Source organism: Calliphora vicina, chromosome 1, assembly GCF_958450345.1.
Source record: "Calliphora vicina chromosome 1, idCalVici1.1, whole genome shotgun sequence".
Lineage (NCBI taxonomy): Eukaryota > Metazoa > Arthropoda > Insecta > Diptera > Calliphoridae > Calliphora > Calliphora vicina.
This window is the reverse complement of record NC_088780.1, coordinates 146,816,276-146,840,299: the sequence shown is the minus strand read 5'-3', so window position 1 is coordinate 146,840,299 and position 24,024 is coordinate 146,816,276. Positions and strand designations below refer to the sequence as shown.

The 24,024-nt window shown below is 29.1% G+C and overlaps 2 protein-coding genes across 3 annotated transcripts in view; one reads left to right on the top strand and one right to left on the bottom strand.

Annotated features, from left to right (window-relative positions):
• Positions 1 to 24,024, top strand: part of sba (six-banded) — a 479,153-nt gene that overhangs the window by 409,180 nt on the left and 45,949 nt on the right. The window lies entirely within an intron of this gene.
• Positions 2,850 to 3,883, bottom strand: LOC135958746 (uncharacterized). Its single transcript, XM_065509644.1, has one exon. It carries the CDS (start codon positions 3,786 to 3,788, stop codon positions 3,084 to 3,086), a length of 705 nt encoding a protein of 234 aa, XP_065365716.1. The 5' UTR covers positions 3,789 to 3,883; the 3' UTR covers positions 2,850 to 3,083.

Below are 24,024 nucleotides of genomic sequence, written 5' to 3'. Positions count from 1 at the left end.
GATTTTTTATATAAAAACTCAAAATATCTAAATTCGTTAATAACTTGGCCAATAAGCGTTTAATTAAGAAAAGGATCTCGATCAGTGATCACTCATATTTCAGAACAAAAATCGATTTTTTATATAAAAACTCAAAATATCTAAATTCGTTAATAACTTGGCCAATAAGCGATTAATCAAGAAAAGGAGCTCGATCAGTGATCACTCATATTTCAGAACAAAAATCGATTTTTTATATAAAAACTCAAAATATCTAAATTCGTTAATAACTTGGCCAATAAGCGTTTAATTAAGAAAAGGAGCTCGATCAGTGATCACTCATATTTCAGAACAAAAATCGATTTTTTATATAAAAACTCAAAATATCTAAATTCGTTAATAACTTGGCCAATAAGCGTTTAATTAAGAAAAGGAGCTCGATCAGTGATCACTCATATTTCTGAAAAAAATCGATCTTTTTATATAAAAACTCAAAATATCTAAATTCGTTAATAACTTGGCCAATAAGCGTTTAATCAAGAAAAGGAGCTCGATCAGTGATCACTCATATTTCAGAACAAAAATCGATTTTTTATATAAAAACTCAAAATATCTAAATTCGTTAATAACTTGGCCAATAAGCGTTTAATTAAGAAAAGGATCTCGATCAGTGATCACTCATATTTCAGAACAAAAATCGATTTTTTATATAAAAACTCAAAATATCTAAATATCGATTTTTTATATAAAAACTCAAAATATCTAAATATCGATTTTTTATATAAAAACTCAAAATATCTAAATTCGTTAATAACTTGGCCAATAAGCGATTAATCAAGAAAAGGAGCTCGATCAGTGATCACTCATATTTCAGAACAAAAATCGATTTTTTATATAAAAACTCAAAATATCTAAATTCGTTAATAACTTGGCCAATAAGCGTTTAATTAAGAAAAGGAGCTCGATCAGTGATCACTCATATTTCTGAAAAAAATTGATCTTTTTATATAAAAACTCAAAATATCTAAATTCGTTAATAACTTGTCCAATAAGCGTTTAATCAAGAAAAGGAGCTCGATCAGTGATCACTCATATTTCAGAACAAAAATCGATTTTTTATATAAAAACTCAAAATATCTAAATTCGTTAATAACTTGGCCAATAAGCGTTTAATTAAGAAAAGGATCTCGATCAGTGATCACTCATATTTCAGAACAAAAATCGATTTTTTATATAAAAACTCAAAATATCTAAATTCGTTAATAACTTGGCCAATAAGCGATTAATCAAGAAAAGGAGCTCGATCAGTGATCACTCATATTTCAGAACAAAAATCGATTTTTTATATAAAAACTCAAAATATCTAAATTCGTTAATAACTTGGCCAATAAGCGTTTAATTAAGAAAAGGAGCTCGATCAGTGATCACTCATATTTCAGAACAAAAATCTATTTTTTATATAAAAACTCAAAATATCTAAATTCGTTAATAACTTTGCCAATAAGCGTTTAATTAAGAAAAGGAGCTCGATCAGTGATCACTCATATTTCTGAAAAAAATCGATCTTTTTATATAAAAACTCAAAATATCTAAATTCGTTAATAACTTGGCCAATAAGCGTTTAATCAAGAAAAGGAGCTCGATCAGTGATCACTCATATTTCAGAACAAAAATCGATTTTTTATATAAAAACTCAAAATATCTAAATTCGTTAATACTTGGCCAATAAGCGTTTAATTAAGAAAAGGATCTCGATCAGTGATCACTCATATTTCAGAACAAAAATCGATTTTTTATATAAAAACTCAAAATATCTAAATTCGTTAATAACTTGGCCAATAAGCGATTAATCAAGAAAAGGAGCTCGATCAGTGATCACTCATATTTCAGAACAAAAATCGATTTTTTATATAAAAACTCAAAATATCTAAATTCGTTAATAACTTGGCCAATAAGCGTTTAATTAAGAAAAGGAGCTCGATCAGTGATCACTCATATTTCTGAAAAAAATCTATCTTTTTTTATAAAAACTCCAATTATCTAAATGCGTTAATAACTTGGCCAATAAGCGTTTAATCAAGAAAAGGAGCTCGATCAGTGATCACTCATATTTCAGAACAAAAATCTATTTTTTATATAAAAACTAAAAAAAATATCTAAATTCGATAATAACTTGGCCAATAAGCGATTAATCAAGAAACGGAGCTCGATCTGTGATCACTCATATTTCTGACCAAAAATAGATTTTTTATATAAAAACTCAAAAGCAAGAATTGGTACTTTTTGCTTAATGCAGTTTGCGACTCGACTACGAATTTTAAAAAAAGACCAAACTTCTTAAGCAAATGGAAATAGATTATAACAGTTTGAGACATAGTAATGTGTCATTAACTCTCAACAAATTAATTTTTGAAAATTCAAGCAAACACGGGAATTGGTACTTTTTTCTATTAATAGTACTTTTTGATTTATATGAAATAATTATTTATGACTCGAACAGGGAAGTCATGGTACTTTTCAATTCGTCAATATTCATAAACATAGCTACGCTTAAGTTTGCACTTATATCCCTGAAAAAAAGTTAGCAAGGCGATTGGGATAATGGTAATTTTTTTTTTCTGCTAGTTGGTTATATTCCTGAGACAGAATCAAAATGGAATTGTACTTTAATTTATCTTATAATAGTAATTCTTGATTATTTAAAATATTAACACGTATGTTCCTGGTCGAGATATGAATCAACCGAACAGGAAGTTAATGGTACTTTTTCTTCTGATGGTACTTTTTTAAAGATGAAAGTAGACAAAAATATTCCACATAACGTATAATAAAAGTACAAATTTCCCCAAAAAAGAAATACACAGATGATGTCAGTTATGCATTCCGAATATGCCAAGTAGATACTTGGAATGTAATTTTTTACACATTTTTTTATTTTATATTGAATAAAATTTAAAGATATTTATATTATTATTTATTCGCAACTAAGGGAGATATATAATGTTCTAAAGACTATTACAAAATATTAAATGCACTTAAATCATGTTGGTATTATATTTCAAATGTATATGTATAATTATATGAAATTCCGGTCGCAGTATAATTTAACCCTGGAGCAGCTGCTGTGGTGCTGGAGCAGCAGCAGAAGAAGTCTCTTGCCAACCAAACTGATTGCGAATGAATGTATCAATGGCAGCAGTATCAATGCCCTTAGCTTGCAAAGTACTAATTAAACGTTGAGCTTCCGGCAATGCAATAACGCGATCATAAACTGGTTTTAAGGCTCTCACTCGTTGAACTAATTGAGCAAAAATTCCGTTTTGAGCAACTTTAGCTTGAATATGGGCACGAATCATATCTTCAGGATAATACAGCAGAAATTCATTGACAAAACCTTGCCAACCGTAAACTGTTTGAGACCAGAAAGGAGTGCGATTGATAATTCTCAAAGATTCATTAGATTCATCTGATAGATCGCCACCGGACAACATAATTTGGCTACGTACCCAGGTTATCAAACCTAACACTTCGGGTTGAGTACGGAAACGCATCTGTGTCATATAGCCATCATTGGAGTTGATAATACGTACAAAAGTCTGGAATTGGGCATCATTAAGTAGATAACGTATGGCCAATTGTTTTAAGGGTTTTGAGGGTATCAAACGTTCTATTTCCTCTAAATCCTGAGCCAATGTTGGCAGAGGCGGTGGGGAGGCTATAACAACAGGATTGTTGTGTGGTGTTACCAAGGCCTTACTGGCACTTAAGGCACAGATGCCAATTAAACCCAAGACCACAATAAATTTCATATTTCTTTTAGCGTTATTTTAAGCGAATTGAAGTTGTTCGTATTAAATTTACTTTAAAGAATGTTTATAATTTTACTGGCTGACTATTGTCTTATATACTCTATCAGCCTGATGTTGGAAATCTTATCTAACATATTATTATCTAAAAAAGTTCTTCATTATGATATCTTTCCATATGATTGTGTTCAACTCCTAAATCTTTAATGTGTCTCTCTCAATCCTTAAGTAAATTTGCTGTAAATCTTAAAAGTGAAGATCATATTTTATTGCACTCGTTTATTTACTTCTTTTGTATTCATCTCTTATGATTCATCATTAGATAATTTTATCTTGTTGCCTTTAAGTGAAATAGTTGGAATGCGTGATAAACACAGGTTTGACGCAGACTATATATATTTATGAAATTGTCAACTTGTGGCAGAATAACAGAAATAAAAACACTTCGATCATTTCATTATCTTGACAAGATAAAAATAAAAGAATCTTGGATAGACCAGAATGCGTTTGTGGTTTTTATTCACACATTGTTCATGTGAATTTATAGCAGTGCAGAAAAACTGTCAAAATAAGACTGTTAGCATAGTAATGACCTATACCAACATTTTATTTTTATATATGTAGCTGATATCTAGAATTTATTAAGACTTTATGGAATTGTCGCTTATTTTCCAGAATAATTGAAATATTTAGAACTCTAGAACTCTAGAACAACCTGCTACTGAGCTTGAAAGCCAATATTATTGTGTTTGAGTTGGCATAGCAGTGCACAGTACTTCGTTTGAGTCATCACATTATAACATATCATACAATATTTCAATACAGTATTGATATTTATATCAGGTTTTTAATTTCTCGTAGAATAAATTATTTTGTCTTCTTTTATATTTTAGACATATTTTTAATAAATTCATTTATTTATTTTTTATTAATTTTTTCTCTCTATTTCTTCTATTTGCAGGTAATTATTGTTTAAACAACTTCCTGTATGGTGCAAAAGTGCATTCAACAAAACAATTTAAAATATATTTATTACACAATTTTTTGTATTGTAACAAATTAGTAAATATTTAACAATAATGGTAAGTGAAACCTTAAAACAACTCAATTCTTTAGTTTTGCCAACCAAGTAGAGATTATAATTTTTGTATTTACTGAGTTAAATCATGATAATGATTTTAACAAGCACGCAAGATCTTGCAAATTTTGCAAAAAAAAAATATATAATAAATACACGGTTGAGACGAATTGTAAGTGCCCTTTACAAATTACATGACAAATAAATTAGTTTTTAAAAATATCGCTGGCTTAACATGCAAAGGCTGTAAGTCCACTTTTTTTAGAAATTGAGATTTTAATGCAATAATGTACAATAAGTAAAAATAAATTGATTACAAAGAAAAAAAAAATGGAGTTATCTCGCTTTTTGTTGCTGTTTTGTCAAGCCCAACCATTTAATACCCTACACTAAGTAAATGAGTAAAATTATTTTTCTTTTAAAACATAAAAAAGTTATTTTGGAGCTATGACTAATTATGGACTGATCGCCATCAAAGTTATTTGCGTTGAATTTTATGTGTATACCAACGTTTTTAAGAGATTTATGCTCGTTAAAGTGATTATTGGAAGCGGGCCCTACATGGGAGCTATGACTAATTATAGACCCATCGGAATGAAATTAGGTGACATGATTTCCATAGTATAAAGTATTTCGGGAGGACATTTGTATGGGAACTAGGGGAAATAATGGACCGATTTCAGCTAGTTTCAATAGGCTTCGTCCTTCGGGCCTAAAAAAGTGTATATACCACATTTTATCGAAATGTCTTCAAAATTAATCGACTCATAAAGTGATTCTGAGTCTATAAGGTGGGAGTTAGACTAATATTTTTGGGCGTTACAAACATCTACACAAACTTATTATAGCTATGTATATTCGGCTGCGCTGAATCTTATATATGTATATCCTTCACCAAATTGTACTTTAAACTACAAATTTTAAATATTTTTAGGTATACAAAATTTAAAAAAAAATTTTCAAAATTGTATTTTAAAAAAGAAATTTCCAAATTTTTTTTTTCTAAAATATTTTTTCCAAATTTTTAAAATTATTAGTGAAAAACAAGTAGGAGAGATATATTTGGATGTGCCAAATCTGAAAAAGTTTTTTCCAATTTTTTTTTTTTTAATTTTTTTTCCAATTTTTTTTTAATTTTTAAAAATTTTTTTTAAATTTTTTAATTTTTTTTTTAATTATTTAAAATTTTTTTTAAATTTTTAAAAACTAAAAAAAAATAATTTATGCGAAAAAAAATGTTTGATGAAAAAAAAATTCGTTTTAAAAATTTTTTTCCCGATTTTGACCCATTGTACGTTCAACTTACGATGGCCTAATATACATCGTTTCAATGGACTTTGAAATTTCTATCATTAGATACCCATATTGTCTATATAAAGGACTTAGTAATCCAGATATAAAAACTAGTAAATAAAAAATGAAAGACAAGTTCTAAGAAAAATACCTAAGTCTATAAAAAAAATACAAACTCAGTAATAGAAAAAGCTCTAAGTCCAAAAAACCTTTTATATCGGCAAATACTTATTTTATCATTTTGCTTTTACGCACATCGAAAACAAAGAAAAATACCAAGAAAATTGCGTTTACAGAATTCAAAAATATTTACGCAAAAAAAAAGTTTGAAAGTTTTTTGTTTCTCCTGTAAAATATTAAAATATGGACTTAGAGCCTTTGCATGTTAAGCCAGCGATATATATTTATGTCCATTATAGCCAAAACACAACATCACCACATTTAACGATTTATTTCCAAATCCTCCCCCTTGTTAGACAGTCGGTTAGTGAGACACACTCGTTCAACATAAAATAGATAAAGTCGGCTTTGTTTGTTGTAATTTTTATGACTCTGTATTGAAACAACATGCAGCAAAATCAACAGAAAAATATAAAAAGCATTCATACAACATGGAAAAAAAGAGCATCCGCTTGTAGTAATAAAACAAATTGAATTTAATTGACTGCAAAATGTTTGAAAACTATTGCACTATTTATTTGTAGCTTGTTGTTAGTTTATTTATGCATATTTGTTGTATAGTATGTAGAACATAAAAACATCAACAGCAAAAAAAATACTGGCAATAGCAAAACAAATTATTTTAACACATGCGAACAACAGCAATCGCAATAGCAACCTACAACTACAACTGCTGCCACGACGAGTACAGCAAAGTATTGTTGTTATAAGAAATTTAGTAAAAATAATTGTTTTAAATAAAGCTGGCTGGCTGATTGTATGTACGAGTATGTGCGTGTTTTTATGTTTAACAAAATGCATAAAAATGAAATATTTAGAGCAACAAATTTTTAAATTGTTTTATGTTCGAAATGTTCAAAACGCACACATATGAGCCGATGACTATGACTACATTGTTTTCAAATTCAGCAAAAAATAATAAAACAATACAAAAGAAAAGTATTATTAAATGCATTTGTAAATGCGATTTGTTGTCTTCATTAAACAATAGCGAATAACTTAAGTTTGATAGAATAGTTTCTCAATAGCAGGGGTATTTAAAAGATTATGTAAAATATGTTTTATTGAAACATTCAAGAATGTGCATAAAACGAGAAAGTGGAAATTGAATCTAATCTTCTTAAAGATAGTCTATCGCCAATAACATTTGAAATTTATGTTCCCATGTAATATCCATTTCTCTCGAATGGAAAATTGCTGTCGCGATGATGTTGTCGCGATGATGTTGTCGCGATGATGTTGTCGTTGATGATGTTGTTCGTAACAGCTGTTTACTGTTTACAAAATTCCATCTAAAAATTGTTCAGCATGGGTAATTTTTTCAGGTGAACAAAGTTGATGAACGAAAAATGGGAATGATGCGCGATAGGAATTTTTCGATTTTCGGAGATACAAATTTTATTTAGGTAAACATTTTAAATAAGTTTTTTAATTTTTTGGAAATTTTTTTTTTAAATTTAAAAAAAAATTTTTTTTTTTTGGTGAAAAAAAATTCGGGTTAAAAAATATTTTTTACGATTTTGACCCATTGTTGGTCCAACTTACTATGTGGTCTTATATCTATCATTAGATATCCATATTGTCTATATTAATGACTTAGTAATCCAGATAAAGGTCATAAAACGAGATTGTCCTGGTTTTTTTTCTCATATCTCAGCCATTTGTGAACATGTCTGACAGAATTATTAAAGATTTGGATCCCGAAGATATCAGGGGTCTTCAGAAAATTGATTTCAACAGACAGACAGACAGACGGACATGGCTTAATCGACTCCGCTATCTATAAGGATCCAGAATATATATACTAATAAAAAATGTAGAAATTACAAACGTAATTACAAACTTATACCCTTCTCAGGAAGGTGAAGGGTATAAAAATTGGGTACCATACGAACTGAAGCCGACATACCTTGAAGGTCGATTTTGCATGTCTGAAATGATATTTGAACGCTATAAAAGAAAATCATTTTTGTGCCGAATCATAACTTGCGATGAAAAATGGATCCATTACAATAACCCGAAGCGTCAGAGATCGTATGTGAAGCCCCGGCAACCAGACGAATCGAAACCAAAGCCAAATATTCCTGGTGCTGTATTTGGTGGGAGCACAAGGGTCCTATTATAACCTATAACGAGACGAAATGCTGAAGATAGGATTTGATTTTAGACCTCTGGTTTCTTGAGGGGAAATTTCTTAGAATTTTCCGTAGAATGCGTTTCTGCTATACGATTTTTCGTGAAAAAAATCGACCCACCCTAATATACATACATAACTCGTATGTCATGTCATGCGTGTTTGAAGAGCATGGCATGACGTGATAATGTGTAGTGTGACACATATGCAAATCAACATTTGTAGTCCTTGTGTTTATTGATAAATAAAAAATCATAACCAGATTATTAAATCGCCTTTTTTGAATACTTAAAATTTTGCTTTAGAATCATAATTAGCAAACCAAAAATTCTCTATGCGCTACAAATTTCTAACGTATACTTCGTTGCCAAATTACAAATTTATTTTCGATGTAACAAACCAATTTACCTCTAACCATGAAAACCCTTACTTTACATAAGAAGTTAAAGTTATATGTTGTCATTGTTGCTGCCAAACCATGCAAGTGTAACACATTTTTTTTTTGTTTTACTAAATGCGTAACTACTTGTTGTAACTCATATACATACTGTAGGCATATTAAAAGTGTGCGCAACAGCAGTAACTGTGCAACACTGAAAAATGTATCAGGTATTTTGAGAGCTTGTTATGTTTTTTGCACACATCAACACAATTACTTGTACATAGATGTACTCACACTATTTTACATAAGCTTTAAAGGCATTTGCATACATTTACCTTGTTTGTAGTTTCCAAAAGTACCTACTCGCACTACTTAAGGAGTGAGATCGAAAAATTCTTAACACACGTTTTTCATTACATTTTTTAACCCAAGTATTATTTGAATTTTTTTTTGATCAAGTTACCTTTGAAAAACATGTCAGTTATTATGTGTAATGTCAATTATATTAATTTTTTTGTTAATCTGATTAAAATGAGTGACCAGAAAAAAGTGCGTACTGAAATTATTAAATATTTTCAACAAAACCCAACTTGGTCTTACAAAAAGTTGGCCAAGCATACAAAGGTCTGCCGTCAAACTGTTTCCAATGTTATTAAACAGTACCGGGAGAACTTGTCAGTTGATAGAAAACCTGGTTCAGGTAGAAGGAATGGTCCACATGATGTTTCTAAAGCCAAAAAAATAGAACGCATTTTCAAAAGAGCTCCCAACACATCCGGTAGGAAAGCAGCCCGGTTAGCTCAGTGCTCGGACTATTTGGTACGAAAAGTTAAAGCTAATGCAGGTTTAAAAACATACAAGGCTCAAAAAGTTCCTGACAGGAACGCTACTAAAAATTTAGAGGCCAAAAACAGAGCACGGAAATTGAAGTCAAGTTTTATAAAAAAATATTCTTGCTGCATAATGGATGACGAAACGTATGTTCTGGCAGATTTTTCGCAACTTCCAGGTCAAAAATTTTATGTTGCTGATGCTCGAGGGAATGTTGAAGAAAAGTTTAGGACCCAAAAGCAGACAAAATTTCCCAGAAAGTTCTTGGTATGGCAAGCAATATGCAGTTGCGGCAAAAGAAGCCACTCATTTGTTACAACGGGCTCTATAAATACCGAAATTTACATCAAGGAATGTTTACAAAAAAGGCTGCTTCCATTCATAAGACTTCATAATGTGTCCACTTATTTTTGGCCTGACTTGGCATCCTGTCACTATGGCAAACAAGCCCTTGAGTGGTACAAGAACAATAATGTGGTATTTGTACCAAGAGAGGCAAATCCTCCAAAGGGGACTGGCTAAGGCCAGTGGAGAGATATTGGGCTCTTGTTAAAAGAGAATTGAAGAGTACAAAAAAGGTGTCCAAAAGTGTGGTAGATTTTAAACGGAGATGGACTACATGTTCGAGCAAAGTGACAGAAAGCACTATAAAAACGTTAATGGAAGGGTTTCCGAAAAAGGTTCAAAATTTCATCACTAGTGATTAAAACTATAAAAATAATTTTTTTTGTAAATTGTAATAATAATTTCAATCAAATAAAAAAAAAATTAAAGCTGTAAGTTTAGTGGTTTCTTTTTTATAAACATATATGTATGTTAAGAATTTTTCGATCTCACTCCTTAGTACTCGTACTAGCAACTACATAATGCAAAACATGAATACTCACTATGAGCTGACACAGAGCTTTAAAATAGAATAAACTACTATTTAGATAATACACAGTTCGAAGTGCTTTAATATAAATATAAAAACATATATATTTTATAAGAAACATTAGTTTTATAGTGAAAAACTTAAATTAATATTACTCATACCACTCGTAGTCCAATTAATGTCATTGCTCATACTTAAACATAATTAATTCTGAAAGAAGAAATTAAAATAAAATTATTTTTGGGTTTAAATAACTTATATCATGATTTCCCTTAATCAAACTATGATTTTATTGATAGTATTTTAAAACATTACAGCCTTTTCCACATCTGTTTAGTTAACTAGATGCCTGTATATATATTTCTATTTGTATTTAGTCGACATCTATATCATTTGAATCGCATTTATGCAAATTCGTTTTGTAGTCACATTTATACTTCTTTTTTTCATATTCGGTTTTTTTTTTGTTGCTGTTGTATGATTTTCTATGTGGATTTAAAATAATAATGTCTGCATTTAAACGATAAGCTTTGACGTTTTGCTATTTTATATGCCCACAAAAAGAAAAATCGTTGCACTAAATACCTTGAAGTTTTTTTTTGTTTGATTTTTTTCGTAGTTTCTATATTTAATGATTTTCTTGTCTACATTATAGCTATGTTGTTTTGTGTGCAGTTAAGGCCAATTATGGTCTAAAAATAAACAATATCAGAATATGTACGACAAAAACGAAAATGATTTATTTGGCATTTGCTGTTTAAACTCATACGTTGTAAATCATTTAAAAATCATTGACAATTTATACCTACAAATGCTAGTGCTTGTACTTACATAAAAACGAAAAAGATAGAGGAGATTTTCAAAAAAAAGCAATTATACCTATTTTGTATTTGAATAAGTATTTGTTGTTAATTTTTTATTAATATAGGAAAATATTATGGTTATAAGAATGTTATAACACTGTTTATATTTTTTTGTTTACCTAAATCAAATTGATATCTAAGGGTAAAAATTACCAAATATCTACTTAATTACTACAATCCATATATCCATATCCATCCATATTCCATATAAATATATAAATGTCTTTGTAAGTTTGTTGGTTTGTTTGATCATCACGCCTAAACGGCTGAACCGATTTTATTTAAATTTTGAACATAGATAGATCCTTATTTGGAAGCGTCAATAGGCTATATCTTTAATACTTGGACCAGAAAGATATTTAAAGGGGGAAAACCGGTAAAATTGATACCTTTAGTTCTTAAACAATCAAGAGTAAACGGCTACACAATAATAGACTATATAGTTTTTCTTAACTTGGACCACAAAGGGACAAAAGAGGGCAAAATTTGTACCACCCATACAAAGTACATAGTTATTTTCGAATATCTGCAGAACTAAAATTGTGACTATCTTCAAACTTTATACGAATCAATTTCGTATCACTGTTTGAAGTTTAACTAAAAATGAGACGGATCGGAAAAAGGGGTGTGACACCTCCCATACAAAGTAAATAGTTATTTTCAAATATATGGTGAACTATAATTGTGGAAGTCTTGAAATTTTGTCCGAATAGCACCCTTATCATTCTACATGGTTTGGCTGAAAATGGGCGGTATTAAATTAGTTGGCGTGGCACCTACCATACAAAGTAAATAGTTATTTTCGAATATCTGGAGAACTGTAAATGGGAAAGGCTTCAAACTTCATATGAGTTAATTTCTTATCAGTGCAAGAAGTTAGTAAAAAAAATGGGAAGGATTAGAACTCTGGATGAGTCACCTCCCATACAAAGTAATTAGTTATTTCTAAATATCTTGAGATCTATAATTACTAGATTCTTCCAACTTTGTCCGAATAGCTCTCTTATCATTTTACATATAATAGCTGAAAATGGGCGGGAGTGGATAAGTGGGCGTGGAACTTCCCATACAAAGTATATAGTATTTTCGAATATCTGCAGAACTATTATTGCGACAGCGTTCAAACTTTTTACGAATCAATTTTTTATCAGTACATTAAGTTTATCCAAAAAGTGGACGGATGGGAACAAGGGGTGTGGCACCCCTTCTTAATTTCTGGCATAACAGGACACTGGCATCAACGTAATTTACACAAAATTTAAAGACTCTTACAATTAGATTCACTTGATATAACTCATTTGAAGCATTACTTTAACTATTATAATAAATAGCTTTCATATCATTATAAGGAGTCTGACTAAAAATAGGCGAATGTCTTAAAAAAAGCTTCAAGATTTTATAAAATCACAGGATATTTTTTATACCTTCAACGGCATAGTATGCAATTAATCACAAACAAGAAATTCCGGTATTAATTATATTCATTTATTTGCTTATAAAATCTTTTCACATTTTTTTTATTTTACTTCGACAGGGGTAGCGAAGCGCACCGGGTCAAGCTAGTAATATATATTTGATTTCTATAATTATGTGAACGGTAACTTAAACATATTATGATTACCACAATCACATATCTAATTACAGTGATATTGAAATGGTTATGGTAAACATGTTCAAATATTTTTTTCGCTGGTTGTAGTTAGAAATTTGTAATAATTTCCAAAGGAATATTATTCGTAAACAGCACGTTGATACAAATTTAAATCCTGACTGGCGTTTTGACATTGACAAAAATATTGCGAATTTTTAAAACTTAATGCAATAAATATCACTCAAATGTAACAGGTTATTTTTAATTTTTACATTTAATGCATTGAATTGAATTATTTGTCCATATTAAAGTACTTTCGACTCATGTGTTCTATTTAGAAATAGTCAATAAATAACATGCTCTTCACAGAAAACCCTGGACATGTACTCTCCGATTAAAGGTTGAGTATATAAGCGAATGGTTTCATTTCCACTTCGTTTTCAAGTTCCTCAATTCTTGAGATAATTATTGCTATTTCACTTTGATTATTTCTTAAAGAACACATCTTGCAGAGAGGATTGAGAAATTATGAAGTAAATCATATCATTGTCCAAAGTTTAATATGTAGTACTTTTCCACTCATAAAATCAATTAATTTTAAGCGAATTATGTCCAATTTCTTGTGAATGCAAAGGAAATTTCCGTATTGAATGCAATTGATATTAATTTTTTGTTTGTTGTATTTGCTATACATGAACTCACGTGTGCAAGTTGTATATTCAATGACAAACTCCATTTTAAGTTGGAGGATATTCATCAAAGACACAATAAGCCAGTTAGCGAAGACACAATAAAGTGTGGCTTAAGAAAATGTTCGACATTATTTGGAAGAATAAAAAAAATAGTACGCAAACGTGCCAAGTCCCATTTTTTTAATTTTATAGGAGAGACAAAAAACGTTCTATCTTTTTTTGCTTTCAATATTATTTAGGTCTGTAAACGCAATTCTCTCCTATGATATGTTGGCTTTAAGTATCAGTTAAAAAAAGGAAATAATTGAAATGACTTTAGAAACTGAATTTTAATTTCTCGTTTTATTATTTTACAAATTGGTTTTATTATATTATATTATTTAAATACATAACAAAAAACAGTCTTATTTCATTGCTGTAAAGGAAAATAACTCAAAATCTTAAATAAATTAGTTTTTTATTATTATTTCTTCAAAATTTATTTTTTTTATTTTACAGTGAATTGTGTAACTTTGGACAATAGTGATTACATCGAAAAATGTTAATCTTCAAAGTAGTATAGCAAATACTTTGGACTTAGCATGTTTTCTTATTATTATTATTATTTTTTTATGGAGTTAGCACTTTTGCGTATCCCCGAAAAATCATCAGTTAGAAACAAAATAACGAAATTTTTTATTGCAAAATATGTATCTTATGTTTTACTATCTTTCTGCATCAAAATCTTAATTTCAATCAAAAGTGGACTTGTTACGTTTGCGTACTAAGCTAACGATATTTAGTTCAAATTATTCTGCTTTATTTTGAAATATTTGTACAATAAAAATTTATTTAAAGTTGATGCGCATCTTTTGAGGCTAAAAACGAATCAAGCCAATATCTGATACTCTGTTCCAAAGTGAAGCGTATACCAGAGATAGCGTTTTGCTTCGATCGAAACAAATAGTAGTCGGACGGGGCAATATTCACTTCATTATAAATAAATGATCGTTTCAAACGAATCAGTTTCGTTCGGTACAGATTCCTGTGATGGTCTGGTTAGAATTCAGCAGGTCATAATACATAATACCTTAGCGCCATGTGTCGATTCTTGGCTTCTTTTCGTATAGTAACCAATTTCCCAGCTAGTGGATGAAGCCTGCTGCTTTGTTGAGTTTTACAACAATTTTCATTGAGTAATGCCTCCAATTATTCGTCATCAAACTTTTTTGGCTGGCCATCTCTCGCAAGTTGAAACCGATGGAAAAGAAATACTGCGTTTAAAAGATGCGTCATCTGTTGCAAAACCCGCATTTTTAAGTCATACATCCAATAAAAAATATGAGTTGTGCTAGTGATATTACCTTGACAAACTCATTTTATGCTGGAAGACATTTGGCTAGACATTCAGACAATGTTGTATACACATACATATTTCGACATGATTTAGATGAAATCAAGAAGTTTTAAGAGTTTTGCTCATGTATAAAATTTATGGGAATACAAGTTATAAATCACTTGATTTAAGCAAATCAAGTATTTTGGCTTTTAAAACACGCATATGAAAACGCACTATTTATTAAGCTATATGAAAATAAATATGGTAGCGTTAGCACATTTTACTAAAGTCTTTCATAATATTTAATATATTTTCATCACGTAATGCCAAAACATGTTTATGTAAAATATTTCACACTTTAAATTCAAATAATTCCTTTTAAATTTTAAGCAAATAGTTCAATGAATTCTACTTAGTTGCAAATAATTACGTGTTAAATTATTTCACAAACTATTAACTATATTTATTAACAAAGTAATCAATAATTTTTTAATAGCTTAATATTATTTTTTATGAGAATTTTACGTTCTTTGTTCATAATTTACCTTGCAATTTGTTTAAGGTTTGTCTAGCTACTCGTAACATTTACATGCAACACTTACAAAGTCTTAATATTTCTAACACGTATAGAAACTGTCTTTTTTATGTGAATATAATTGCAGTTATTGATTTTGAAAACATGCAAATGCACTGCATGAAATGAGCCACAGGCAGTTGATGTGTTAATTATCACTATTTTTATTTCTTATTAAAAAAAATACGACATATTTCTTGGCATAAAAACGTGTTCAATGATTGCTTTGAGAGATAAAAACCCACCACATATAAATAAAACATTTAACAGAAACATACTTAGATACTACAATTTAATTATAAACTTCAAACGTAAATACTAAGATACACTAACAAGCTTAACTACAATTTAATAAATTTAATTTCAAATTAATAAAATAATTTTCTTTGAATTTGAACATGATCTGCCTGTGACTTATTTTCACATGATTTTCCATAACCCACTAAAACCAATCAAAACTTTCTAAAATTATTTATAAATAACAAACCTTTCTTTACAAATCTTTATTCCTAAACGAAACTTTCTAAACCTTTAACATTTACAGTCAAAAACTACATTGTGCTTATTTGCTAAGAAATAAATAAACAATTTGTTTTATTATGACTCAGACCAAAAAAAAATAAAAAATCTGCAAAACTTTCTAAATACAAACAAATAAAAACTTTTCAGTTGCAACATTTGCAATTGCCACATTAAATTTTAAAAAAAGTGGAGTTTTCTTTCACTTAAAGAAAAATGAAAAATAAATAAAATAGAGATAAACCGCAGTTATGTCTGCTTGAGCGGCATATGTTGTTTTGTCAGTTAAAGATTCGAATCTCAGCGCTGTAAGATCATAAAAAGTTTATTTATGCAATTAACGTCACTGCTATTGTTGATGTTGCTGTTACTATTATTTGTATGACTGAAATCTAGCAAATAAAACATGTCAAATATGAAAATTTAGTACCCAAAACTAATAAATTTTAAGTAAAAAATAAATACCTAGTGAAAATGGCCATAAAAATTATAAAGTATTTGTGTTAACTAACAACATATATGTAGTTACATTGAAAGAAACTGATCAATTGATAGAAATCTAGGCAAATTAACATGTTAATAGTTTTTCATCTTGATTGTGCAAATCAAATCCTCTATTTCCTAAGTGTCTAGTTAAATGGATTTTCGAAATCAATTTGGCGTCCTTAAAATAAATTAATTGCCAAAAGCAAAGCAACTGACATTTTATTTTCGATGATATTTAGCTAAGACACAATAAGTGAAGACACAATACAGCGGTGCCAAAACGATTTCAAATCATTAAGTAAAGTAGTTTCAAGTTTTGTTCTCCTCAAAATGATTTGGAAATCAATATGACGTACTTTAAATATGTATTGTCAAAAGCAAATTCATAGACATTTAGATTTGTACATCATTTTATTTTCGAAGATATTTAGCTAAGACATAAAAGCATGTAAGCGAAGACACAATGAAAATGAGAGCAGTTTACTTAATTTATTTGGGTTATCAATAATACTCTACGATTGATGATAATCTGGGACTTTATATAGACATTCGGATGAACCCGAAAAAAAATAGTTTTCAAAAAAACACTTCTCAATTTAAGAACTATAGAAGGAAGTGCATTTACAAGAGTACCAAAAAAATAATTTGTCTAATTTTGAACTAATTATCAAACATTTTCAAACAGGTTTAACATTTTAAACAACCATTATGAGCAAAACAGAAATAAAATTAGTTTTTGCAAAAGTACCAAAACCTAATTCTTTCATATATGGAGGATTTCATGTCAAGTGATCCAACTCTTCAAATTTGCACCAAAATTATTTCTATTGGATAATAATTCAGACACAATTGTTCAACTAGAGCGGTCAAGAACTGTCTGAGTTAGAGGGGGTCAAAATTTTACATTTTAGTCAAACAGGTATTTTTTCTCATCCATGTAACTTATTGCCTAATGTTCTTAGCAAAATGTGTCCCAAATAGATTTTAGATATCTATTTCTTCAATCTTTCGAAAAAATGTAAAAAACAATATTTGGAATTTTTTTTTCTTAGATCTTTTTTTTTGCTCAAAAGTACCAAACCATTACTTGTATATAAATGTATCTTGCGCTTTTTATAAATGTATCAAAAAAGTACTTTATCTAAGTGGTTGCTATTATGCAAAATGTTATAGAGAAATAAAAATGCTTCTTGGAAATGTATTTACCAAGAAAGTACTTTTTACAAATATGTATCTCTTTAATCAAATTTAAAGTTAATTTACTATTTTTGACACATATTTCAACATAAATTTAAAAAATAATTTTTCTTAAAAAAATACCTTTTTTGAAATTTTATCAAATTTCTGTTTGTTAACTCAAATTCTATTTACTTAGTATGGCATCCCTTGAAGTGAAAAAGTTCCAACAATTATATCCCACTTTCCTATTTTTACAAAAGTACCAAAAAATAACTTTCTCTTAATTCAAATCTCAAAATTTTGATCACATTACTTTTCACATATGTACCAAAAAAGTGCTTTTTATAAAATTAATTTATTTTTATTATTATAAATTGAAGTCTTCAGCACAATAACTAAAACTTTCACTTAGTACTTTAAACCCTTGAAAAGTACCAGGGAACTTATTTGCTAAAATTAATATTGATGTTTTCACTAATTATTATAAATCAATAAGTAGCATTAGTAGAAAGAAAAAGAACCATTCATTTTCCTTTGTGGTTTTTACTACACTGAAATTATAACTAAGTGAAATCAAAAAGTACCATTCTTACCTCGTATCAAAAAAAGTACAACAATTTCAAAATAATATTTCAGACAGTTTTAACAACTTCGTCAAAGTGACAATTAACTATTTGAATTACAGAAAATTCAAATTTATGCTGAAAGTGAGCAACACTGAACATAAACGGAAAACAGAAATCAATAACTGAATTACGAATTAATATCGAAAGGCAAAGCTATTTGGAGTCAATATTTTTTTTTTTAAATTAGCTTAATTCCGTTTATAATAAATAAATACAAATTTAGATGAAAAAGTTTTAAAAAAAAATGCAATCAGCCTCAGACAACTAGTTGCGATGGTAAACAACATCACCACATTACACCAAGTCTGCGATGTATACAGAATGTTGCAATGATTACGCCCTTACGCTTTCAACATTAATACAATATTGTAAATGTAAATTTACAACATTATATAAACAAATTTGCGTCCAAAATACCTTTTTAGTAACAAAATCTGTAAAATTCTGCTAAAATTCAAAAGTTTTCATATATGAAAATAACTTTTTAATGTTAGCACTGCACAAACATGTCCCACTAAAATTTCATACTTGTTGCTATTAAATATATGACTTTCCACACACCTCTAAATACAAATTACATATATTTACAGTGTATAGTCATCATATTAAGATACTTAATTGAATTGAGTTTAATATCCTAAAATATAAAAAAAACTACATAATAATGACAGTTTAACTTTAACAAAATTGGTTTCCTCAATTTCTGTCTAACGGGCTAAATGACTCACTGGCTGACTAACTAAATGAATGAGTGAGTGACTGAGTGGTTGGTTGGTTGGCTACCAAATATAACCAAATTTTCTATGTTGGCAATTATTAGTTAAATGTTTTTTTGTTGCTGCTGCTGTTTATATTACAACTGCCGGAGGATTTGGTCGGCTGGCTGGCTTTATTATGTAGCCTGGTTAAATGTTTGAGACTTCGGTTGGCCGTTAAATTGTACAGCTACTACCTAGCTAGCACTCAGGCAACTAGCACTACAACATATTTATTAGATTAGTTTTCTTTAGCAGTTTTAGTTTCAGATAAATTAGTCGTTGTTGCAGTTATGTAGAGCAAAGTGAATGTCAGCAAAATGTCATGTTTCATATGAACGAACGAACAAATGAATGTTTTTGTGTATTTTAGTTATATGTTCATATCTACCACTCTTGTATCCATAGCTCTGCAATGCAGGTTACAGTTACAAAACTATTTCATTCACATGTCTATATAGTAGATTTCAGTTGGCTACATATTAGTCTAACCATGTCTCTCATGTCCACAAAGGAGAAACAAGTTATTATTAAATTATTTTTATTGCCATAATATTGCAAAGGTAATTTTTCAATATAATTTTTGCAGTTACTTAATAGACATGAGTGAATGTCTATGATTTGTTAATATTTTTATTGCCAAATAATGTTTTTGTGTGCTGTGCGCGCTTTTTTTTAGTTTTTATTACAAGTCTCGTTTTTATGATTTTTGATTGATTTAAATTATCAGGCTGGGTTTATTTGGTTATAATGGTAACATGTTATTAATTGGCCAAACATTTGTTGGAAAATGTTATTTTTTAGAATTTTGTTTTGATATGTTGGGTTTTTTCTTTGGGGTGGAAGAATGAATAATGACTTAAAGATATTGATCTTGGAATTTGCAGTACATATTAGATAGTTGGCATAATTTTTTAATTCTTTTAATGGAATGTGCCCGATTGTCAGGTTCCTGATTTATATTTCTGATCCAGAATAATAAAAAAAATTAAGTCCAATCCGTTTCAGATTAACCCAAGAGTAGGGATTCGGGTAGTATTTTCACAACAAGTCTTTCAATTAAGTTTCGCAAACCAAAGATATTTATTTTTAATTTTTTATTAAAACTTGAGTTGGCACACATTTTCGAATTTCGATACTTTTGAATTAATTTAATTCATTTAAAATCCAAATATTGGAAATTTAGACAAAATCAGATAACGTTTAGAGTTTATACATTTTATTTTAATCATTTAATCGTTGGAATCGTTGGAATCGAAAAAAAAGATTTAATTTTTGGAAATTTCGTTTAAAAAATTTTTGAAAATTGAAAATTTTAAATTTTTTTCCGGTATCATGTTATAATAAATTAAATATGTCTGAAAATCTTTATATTTTACATTTAATAATCTATGGATAAATAAAAATATTTCTACTTTGGCACTTCCTCTAAACCATTGGTCTTCAGCAGTACACCCGCGGGCACCGTCTATGTGTGAGTTTCTTATACATGTGAAACCGAAATTAAAAAACGTACATGAGTTATTTTACAAGTGTTGCCAGTGAAGTATATTTTCATAAGAAATTTGGTTCAGTGTACACGAAGAAATCTATTGTTGTGAGAGTTTGGTTAACAATGCTCTAAACGTTATCCGATTTTGCTCAAATCTTAATTATGATTGATTTTAATTGATATAAGAGTCACATTAAACTTTATATATCAACAGGAATGCCTAAATTCTATTTAAAATTCAAAACTCAATTCTTTAATTTGTTTTTTAATTTAATCACATAATTCACATCAACCAATTTTCCTTGTCGATGTAAACAAATGTTTACACAACATTTTAGTTTTACACATTTCTCTACATTTACCACCATAATTTTTACTGTCTATTTTCTCTATAGTTAGTGTAAATTTTGTTAACTTGATAAGAACGGAAATTGTTTAAAAAGTTATTTAAACCACTAAATTACGTGTTCTTAATACGAGCAACAGCAACTTTATAACAAACACAAAAAATACTTAAAATCCAAAAAAAAATTTACACTCAAAAATCAATTTGCCTGCACTTGATTCCTTAAAAAGACTCACACAAAATCCACAACTAACTTGTAAAAAGGAAAATACTTATATATAAATGAACACACAAATAATGTTGTGTGTGTTGGCAAATTTAGGAATTTTAGCCAAGAATATTACGTGCCTTTTGAACATAATTTTTAGGTATTTTTTACCCACCCCCAAAACAGGAAGTTAAGTTAATTTTCAACAATTACCAGATTTTTGTAGTGTAAAAATAATACATGAGCTTTTGTAAATATACATATATTCGGAATATACTTAGACAGATACATTTGCTAAAAGCAAATAATAGAAGAAAATTAAAATAGATTATGATTGATGACTACTACAAAAGAATAGTAATTTTTGCAGAATACCAAATTGTGTTTTAAAAGCAGAACAGAAAAAATTTATGTTAGAAAAGTTTTTCTACGTTTTTCTAAATAAACACACAAAACAATCTCAAACAATAACAACAAAATATTTAATTCCTTAAAAATAAAACCAAGCGTTGTAAATAGAATAGAGGAATAAAATAGAAAAGAAAAAAAATAACAATTGGTTTCTAACAATAACCATAAGCCAAGTTTGTTACAAAATTTTTCCAGGCATTTTCTAAACACACATTTACACACTGTAACAGACATACACTTAAAAATTTTATAAAACATGATCGTCTAACAATGGCTGCCTTATGAATGAGGATTAGGATGGCCCTTGTTTTGCACTGTTGAGATTTTGGATGCTCCCAAGGTTTAAAATTCTAGCTAAATTTTCCTTAAAAAAATGTCAAAAATTAAATGTTCAAAATTAAAAATAGTTTTTGTATTTCATTTTCCGACATCGATAACCCATTATAATATTTGAAATCCTAAATTTAAAAATTTTGAATTCTCATTTTAAAATTTTTAGTTTATATTTAAAATCATTTGTACAATATAAATTTATTCAAAGTATTGTCCATTATTAGTTATGACCTTTTCTCATCTTTCTGGCAACATATGGATTCCGAGCCAAAAGAACTGCTCAATTTTTGAGGACAAGAAGGAATCAAGCTAATAAAGAGCGTTCTGCATCTATCGAAACAAATATTAGTTAGTTTTTGACAGGTATTGCAGCATGTGGCTGAGTGTTGTCATGGTGGAATATTACAGTTTCATGTATGTCAGCATACTTTGGGCGTTTCCAGCCAATGCTCAATTCAAACGAATCAGTTTCATTCAGTACAGGTTCCCTGTAATGGTCGGGTCAGATTTCAGCAGCTCATAATAGATAGGGCTGTTTTGCTCCCACCAAATACAGAGAATTACCTTAGCGCCATGGATATTTGGTGTCGTTTCGGCTAGTTTCCCGGGCTTCACATACGATTTCTTAAGCTTCTGGTTATTGTAATGGATCCATTTTTCAAGTAATGACATTCTTTTACAACGTTGAAGCATCACTTCGGACATGCAATTCTCTGCTTTTGGATGAATTCTGCAACTCTCAAACGTTTTGAAATTGCTACTTAAGTTTTACAACAATCTTCATGGAGTAATGCCACCAATTCTTGGTCTTCAAACATATTTCTCGCACTAGAGATGGTTTTTTTAAATTTAATTTAATAAAATTTCTTTTAAACAAGCCTGTAAAGCAAGCCTGCCTTTAGGCGGGTATGTTAAATGTATGTAATGCTGCTTTATTTGGTTATTTTTCCGGTTATAACGGTAAATATGTGTAAAGATACAAACAATTTACTTATTGTGATAAACAAGAACGTGCACTCGTCTTTTGTTTGTTTTTATTCCAACGTATTTCTTTTTTTTCAAACAATAACCTGGTTTATTATTTTAGCTCGAAATAAAATTGGCCGGTTAGAGGGTTAAGAATTTTGGATTAAATATGCATGAATTTTATGATTTCGTTTGGATTTCAGAAATTGTTTATATTTTCTATTTAAACATTTATGGATAAATCAAACACAAATAAAATTTTTGGAAAATTGTGTTAATTTGTCCCAAATCTCGAAACTTCAAATTTTCAGTATTTGGTTTACAAATGACGTAGAACCATTTTAAGCCTTGGGAGCAAAGAAAATCCAAACAAAATAAGCACCATCCTAATGAGTATGTATTATGAGAGTGTTAAAAAGTTTGTTTTATTTACAAAACCAACAACAACACAAACACGCAAAAAGTAACTCTGCAGTTAGAAAATTTCTCTGCGTGTTTTGTGTTAGAAGGCAAGAGAGTCAGCGAGTTAGTGTGAGTTAGATTGTATGAGGTTTTAAGACCATACGGTATTAAAACGGAAGCGGAAGTGTATTAAAGCCGGATATAGCACACAAAAAAGAAAGCAACAACATCTACTACACTTCTATGAACATCTCTACACGCTCTCTGACAAACGTACTAACTGAGTGCATATTTTTCGTTGTTAATGTATGAATAAGCAAAGCAACCAGCACACGCTCATTTCAACAGATTTTATTTGAATTTTATAGTATTTTCAGTATGACAGTGTAAAGCGCTTTTTTCTTGTTCTTATTTTTTGGTTGTATGTGTATATGTTTAAGCATAAAAGTTAAATAAACATTATTCAACAAAATAATAAAAAAAAAAAATTGTTGAAACTTTAGATAAATTTCTGGGTTGAATGACTAAATAAATGCATTTGCGTATTAACTTTGTAAGGGAATATAAAAGCATAAATTGTTGCTGGCGTTGTTTTAGAATAATAAAAGAGGTTTTGACTTTAAAATTAAATTTAACGCATATTTAAACTAAGCCCAACAAAATATGTTAAATGCAATTGAGTGTTAAATTTGTTTTGTTGTGGTGA